Below are 7337 nucleotides of genomic sequence, written 5' to 3'. Positions count from 1 at the left end.
GTGAGGGTGGGCAGACACATCGAACTTTCCCACGATATCAGAGAAATTCAGGAATGAAAATGACGTTACATACGAGGTTGATGCATTTGTGCATGTCGTACTAAGCAAGGTATAAAAACAGTTGCTTTATGAGGAATTAGTTCGTACCATTGAATATTTGACGCAATAGACAAGGTGTCGCAGAAACCGATGTTGCTATAACCAAGTTTTACTGTATGTCTAGGTCTACCAAGTGCTTTCCATCAGACTTCCGTGCTAAAATTTGGATGCAATGTTCTTCTCGCCTATACCTTCTACATGTCCCTCTCATGTAATCCTCGTTTATCTGATCATCGTAACAATATTTAGTACACAGCAAAGAAATGAGTTATAAAGAAGCAGAGGACACATCATGGTGTTTTCGATCTTTATTTGGTTCAAGCCAAGTATGAAATCCCGTTAAGGCGTCATTCTTGTACGTAGGGGAGATATCTGGACCTAGAATTCGTGGATCCCTACCTCCACAAAGGTAAAGGTAAAAGTGGTCCCTGTACTTAACTAATTAAACACTACGCCATGAAGGCGCATGGAAGAATGGATGTATAGATCCACGTTTTCTTGACCTCGGCACTAGCTGGAGGTGGTTTGCCAGCTTCACGCCCCTGCCGCTTTAGCCCCGGTGAAAAAGCCCCCATTACCCTTTGGAGAGGAATATGGGTGGACCCCAGAGCCGGCCTGGACGATATGGAGAAGAGAACTCGAATTCCAACCCCTCGGTCGTCCAGCCCGCAGCCAGTCTCTATACCGACTGAGCTATCCCGGCTCTNTTCCCCCATCTATCAGAGGCCTTAGAGACTATTGTTGGGCGGGAAACGTCCTGGAATTTGGCTCAGTGATCCCCTTTGGGGATATGAGGTTCTTTTACGTGCCGTAAAGCTACGACACGGGACACACAGCTTAAAGTCCCTCCCGGAGGACTTGTTTCCTGAATTTTTCCGCCCTTAAAAATTCGACGACCTCCGCCGGGTATTTTAACCCGCGTACTATGAGTCATGAGGTGGGAACGTTACCTCTGGATTACGGAGGCCGCTTCCGGCTCTCCCTAATTCCATACCCTTTCACTTTACGTGTGCCCTTAAAACAATTGTTTTGACGATGTTATGATGTTCGTATTAGATTCATTTGTTTTCTTGCAGCGGGTTGGACAGCTCCTCGTCTCTGCAAGTGATTTCACACCTGAAGTCCCTGGTGCGCGGGGGAAGAACAATAGTGTGCAGCATCCATCAGCCAAGCTCGCGACTTTTCGAGATGTTTGATGACCTTTACGTCCTGGCTGAAGGACAATGCCTGTACAGCGGGGCGATCAGTGACATGACAGCAGTGTTCCAGGAGTCGGGGTTCAAATGTCCGAAATATTATAACAGGGCGGATTTCGGTGAGTAGGTCATAGAGTCTACTTTAATCCATTCTGAAATCTCTCCTGAAAACAAAAGTACTGAACATGAAATCCACACGTTCAATTGAATTCGAATTTTGATAATAGGTTTCCAGAAATGTTAAACACTTCTAGAGACTTCAGTTTTATTTAGAGGCTTTTCAGCTAATTTGGTTCACGACAGTTTCATATACGACGATTTTAGTATCCGTCGGTTAGAAAAATTTTTAGTATACTCCGTGGTTTTAGTCCGTAAGCAAACTATACCGACTGAGCGACCGCCACTTGTCGGCGAAGTTAGTGCCACCTTTAGCGGATATAAGTTGTCGCGTGGTCAGCCAACGAAGCCCCACGGCCGTTAATTTCGCCTTTCTAGACCGAAGCCGCTACTTTTCCATTTAAGTAGCTCCTCAGTTATCCTCACGAGGCTGAGTGGACCCCGTTCCAGACCCATTAATTCTCAGAAAATCTGGTTGCATCGGAAATCGAACCCGGACTTCTGGATCTGTAGCCAGGAACTCTGACCACTAGACCATAGAGGCGGTCCTAGTAATTTCCTTTATTTTCCAAGCAAAAAAAAATCCTGGAAAATTGTACGTCGCGTCGCAGCACTCAAGAAAGTTTCCTGCGCAGGGCTACTGCGCATGCATTCATGGCAACTCCGCACTTGTTTATACAATCTGTAGGCTCATTCTGTATACAATACAGTGTACATTATAGCTGTTTATTGTATACTTTAATACTGTAAAAAGTAAAGGTACCCCTGCAACAAGCCGTGGAGGCCCATAGTGTTGTGAGACGTCGAGGCTCCCACATTTTCTAGACAATCGGCTAATAGATGGCGGTAAGGTTGTCAGCCCTACGCGCCGGCCGCGCTTTACCTCCAAGAACATTCCAAGAATATTTCTTGTACTCATTTCTGTTAGAGGCTGAGTCGACCCCAGGGCCATGGTGCGGCTGGAAGGATTAGGTCAATTGAGAAAAAAATCCAATAACCTCATCGGGACTTGAACCCGCGACCTTCCGGCTTGTAGTATAGTTCCTCAACCAACTGCGTTACTGTGTGCCCCTGCACCTTAATATTTTTCATAAGTTCATGCTTTAAAGTAAAATAAAATTGGAACAATGTCTTGTTGTAAGAATGGAAGGGTAACTGCCAATGAACGTGAAACTGAAAGACAAAGCAATTCTGTAGCATAGAAGAAAACATGGAAGTAACTAGGTGAGAGATGCGGTTGGGCAGTCATGTCGTACAATGTTTAGGGCTTTAAATAAGGCCTTTTTCCACTGTAACACTTCTCTCGTCAATAAAACCTAAGTACGTATTTATATATTTTCACAAAATACTCGTATGATAAAAATCCCAGTATCTAATATTTATATTTAAATATATATATACACATATATACATATGTAAATATTTTTTTATTATTTTACGAAAGTGTCTCAATCTTTATATGTCTAGAAAGCATCCCATTGAAATATATCATAATTCAGCTTCCATGTACGCCGGCACCTCCAGGAACCAACCCCGGGGTTGAACTCTGGCCTACTGTATTTATATGGTCAACGGGATTACACGTCACATTACTGAAATTAGATGACAATTCACACATCATTATGTACTGTGTCCCTCAAGATCAATTTTCGGGAAAATGGTTTCAAAACAGTCGCAGTCTAAACGAGACAGAAATACGAGTAATCTGGTTCCGAAATCTCGCACCTGCAAGTCAGGTGAACCTTTCGAAGTATGCAGAGATACCGCNAAGATGGAGGCGATACGTTCCTCCGAAACGTCGGTTAACACCACATATACACGGTGCCAAATCCCAGAAGACTGCTTTCTTTATAATTTCATTCATAGTAACATAGGCATTAGATGGGAAGAAAATGGTCAGGTTCACGCTCAGGCTGATTTATCCCCCTCGCCCTGTGAAACTAACAAACAAGTCCTTGAATAATTACACAGGACTTCCTATTCATTCGATTATCCTTTGTACACGAATTCCGTAGAACGAAGCTCATTGCTGTCTTATTGTGTGCTTATTTTGTTTATGTATGAGATTTCTAGTTCTTTGTGTATGAAAATTACTCACGAATACTGGGTTTTTGGGCTTTGTCCATCATCTGGTGTTCTAAAAAAACACAAGTTCAGTGATTGTGCTTAGCTCTTTTTAACGGACTCACCTCTCATCTGAGGAAGGAAACATATTCTGTTTCCGAAACGTGTACCAGAACGATGGACAAAGCCCCAAAACCCAGTAATCCTGAGTGTTATACACGATTATTATTATTATTATTATCTTTGGAGGGGGTGGGTTTTCCCATGCACCGCGACTAGTAGTCTATTGTACGTGCCCCTTTAATTTATACTGTCGCCACACCCTACCAGTACTGGTGCTCGCTATCAGCCCCATTCTGGCACCCGATGCTTCCCCATCTACCGGAGGCATTGGAAACTACTTGGGCGGGAAACTTTGCCTAATTTTGCTCAGAGGTCTCCTAGACACATGAGGATCTTTTACGTGCCGTAAATCTACGACACAGGACCCACGGCTTACGGAGGCCGCTGTTATACACGATAGTCAGAACCCTTTAGAAACTTCATGAAAATGGCTGTCTTGCGGGATGTAAGGCCGCTTAGTCTAGTTAGAAACTTACCAACGTTTCGGAGGAACATTCTACCTCCGCCTTCAAGACAGTAAACCGTTGAGAAGAGTGTACAGATACAAGAAAACGAGGATGTCAAATGGGGCTGTGTGCCTGTTAATGATACGAAACAATTATCTCACATCCTATAACAATATTATTCGTATTTTACTAGAGGTTAGTATAGAAAATATTCTGGCTTTAGTAGTTGTAGGAGTGGAGTCAAACTGAATCACTTGACACTGTGGTCACAAATGAGTCCATTGTAGTAGCTCCAGCTGATTTCTTCCGAAACGTCAGTTAGTGACTTACACTGTTGCATCATTATGAGAAAGTTACTGATTTCTGCAGGACTTGAGGTCCTCAGAGCGTTAGTTATGAAGAGATGTATCTTCTAGAATATAATGCCGAGTAGTCTTTTCAAAATAAACTGACGTTTCGAAGGAAGATGCAGGTTATAAAGCAAAGTAAACATAATGGAGGCGACATATTCCTCTGAAACGTCGGTTTGAGTTTCAAAGGATTACAAGGCGTTCTATCCCAGATTCTAGATTTTATTTTCAATATACCTGAGGCACTCATACGCCGGTGGGAAATTCAAGCGTACTTACAATGGACCCTCGTTCTTCAAGCTTGCTTGTACAATATATGGCATAACTTGGTTTACAGAGGTAATGGACTGCATGCCTTTATTTGTTCATTTAATGATTGCAAATTGTGAAATGCTTCAGCTGTGGAGGTTGCGTGCAGAGAGCGAGGCATGAACATAGAGAAACTTATTGCGAAGGCCGAAACCCACTTCCACGGGCCCGATACTGGACGAGCCGATTACATAACCAACGAAGAAAGTAAGTAAACTCTCTACAAACTCATGAACAGATGTTCGGATTCAAGTGTTTAAGTTTATCGCCTGATAGCAGGAAGTGTTAGTATTCAAAGTTCATCTAAACGAGATTGGAAATATGGCAGTGTGTTCCGTAATACATAGATTTCACATAGTCTCCTTTGCACATTGGCCTTTTGGATTCTCCGTCTTGTTGCCAAAACTTTGAGCAACTCGGTAGCAATAAGGATTAGGATTTCAATTTAGTCCTGAATGTTATCGTGATGATCAAAGGTTTTGGGGACAGTCTGGGGATTTCAGACTGTCACAGGACAAAGAACACGTGTAAAAACTCCGCGTACACAGACAGGAAATGTAGTTCACTGTTCAGACTTTTTCTTAATCATTAGATCACGGTACCCACGACAATTCGTTACGAGTGTAAATGAGAGATCGCCAATTCTGCAGCTACTCAAGAATTTCCCACCATTTTATGGAACCAGAAGGTTCATTACAGTGTTCACAAGAGCTCTCCACCGGTCCCTATCCTCAGCCAGATCAATCCAATCCATACCATCCCATCCTATCTCTCTAAGATCCATTTTAATATTGTCCACCCACCTACGTCTTGGTCTTCCCACTGGTCTCCTTCCTTCCGGCTTTTCCACCAATATTCAATATGCATTCCTCCTCTCCCTATTCATGTTACATGCCCTGCCCATCTCATCCTCCTTGACGTGACCATTCTAATTATACTTGGAGCAGAGTACAAGTTATGAAGCTCCTCATTATGCAGTTTTCTCCAACCTCCCGTCACTTCATCCCTCTTCAGTCCAGATATTCTCCTCAACACCCTGTTCTCAAACACTGTCAGCCTATGTTCCTCCCTTAATGTCAGAGACCAGGTTTCACACCAATATAGAACCACAGGCAGAATTATAGTTTTATATATTCTAATTTTTGTGTTTTAGACAGCAGATGAGACGACAAAAGGTTCTGGACTGAATAGTACAAAGCATTGCGAGTTACACTGGTATAAATATGGAGCTTAATTTTTCAGTAAAAATTAAGATCTTCATGTGCTTAATTAAGCATCACACCATGAAGACACAACGAGGAGTGGGGGTGCAACACCAGACATTCCTAACCTCGGTGGTTGATGGAGATGAATGCTCAGAATCACGCCTCGGATAGTTTGTATCCGTGGAGAGAAGGCATAGTATCCGCTGAACAGAAGACCGGATGGGTCCCAGATCCGATTTTGACCTTGGAGAGAACAGAAGAATCATTTGTCCTTGTCTGAACCTAACCTCAATTCCCCTGACACCCATTCTGCAAATAATATGGTATCCTGAGCCTAGAAAGAAAATTACAGAAAGATTGTAGAGTACAATCTTTTGGGATTCAACGCAGTGTAGTCTGGTAGAAGTTCACAGACTTACCAGAGGAACGTAGTGCTTCCATTTTCAGGGTTCAAGAGTAAATGAAGCAAAAAGTCAGTAAGAAGCAGATGCCGAAAACAGTTCACCACCCTGAGAACTTCAGGCAAGCAGAACTCTTATATGGCGGAGATTATACTCTTGAAGTAACCGCTGTGATAATTACAAATCCAAAGATAACGCTTAGTATCAAACGCAGATTAAATCACAGTCCCAAGAAATAATACAAAATAATACATAATAATAATAATCTCATACCCTGCAGGGTAAAGGCAAAGTTGTCCCTGTGCCCAATTAACTAAGCAACACTCTATGAAGACGTGAGGCGTGAAAGAATAGCTCAACAATTCTTGACCTAACACTAAATGGAACTGAGTGGTCATTCTCTCGTCCGGGCCGCATTAACCTCAGGGAAAGAGCCCCCATGTACCCATCGTATATGAAGTTGGATGGGCCCCAGTGCAAGTCTGGACGCTGTGGAGAAGAGGGAAAGTCTCTTGCCCCTGCTGGGATTCGAAACCCGACCGTCAAACAAGCGACCACTCTTTGTACCGACTGAGCCATCTCAGTTCAACAAATTTCACACCTTATAGCAACAGCGATTTTATTATAAATACAAACTATGTATATTCTTCCCACCGCGGCGGCCCGGGTTCGATCCTGGGTCTGGTCAAGTGGGATTTGTGGTGGACAAAGTGGCGCTGGGGCAGGTTTTCTCCGAGTACTTCGGTTTCCCCTGCCAATCTTCATTCCACCAATTGCTCCACAATCACCCTCACCTATCATCTGGGGCTCGTAAAATAGGCCAGAAGTGGACGCAGTACAAGGGACTTAGTCCCACCCCACTAGCAATAAAAATAAAATGTATATTCTTCTTCTGCCTTGACGGATTGGCCTCTCTGGCCTGTCCACAATTCAGAATTAACTCTGAAATAATGAATCTCTTAGACAGTTATAGGGCCTCTTGCACAGGGGATCGGCCCGTCTCAAGGCCGCCACCTACACAGAACAA

The 7337-nt window shown here is 43.3% G+C and overlaps 1 protein-coding gene across 3 annotated transcripts in view; it reads left to right on the top strand.

The window, feature by feature from the left end:
- LOC111872437 (ATP-binding cassette sub-family G member 1) overlaps positions 1–7337 on the top strand; it is a 28399-nt gene that overhangs the window by 15052 nt on the left and 6010 nt on the right. For all 3 annotated transcript variants that reach the window (XM_023866362.2, XM_023866361.2, XM_023866360.2), the window contains exons 6-7: positions 1176–1414; positions 4795–4911. In XM_023866362.2, the coding sequence (XP_023722130.1) occupies positions 1176–1414; positions 4795–4911 (356 nt within the window). The remainder of the gene's footprint in view (positions 1–1175; positions 1415–4794; positions 4912–7337) is intronic.

This window comes from Cryptotermes secundus, unplaced genomic scaffold (assembly GCF_002891405.2).
Source record: "Cryptotermes secundus unplaced genomic scaffold, Csec_1.0 scaffold247, whole genome shotgun sequence".
NCBI lineage: Eukaryota > Metazoa > Arthropoda > Insecta > Blattodea > Kalotermitidae > Cryptotermes > Cryptotermes secundus.
This window is presented reverse-complemented; position numbering and strand designations above follow the sequence as displayed.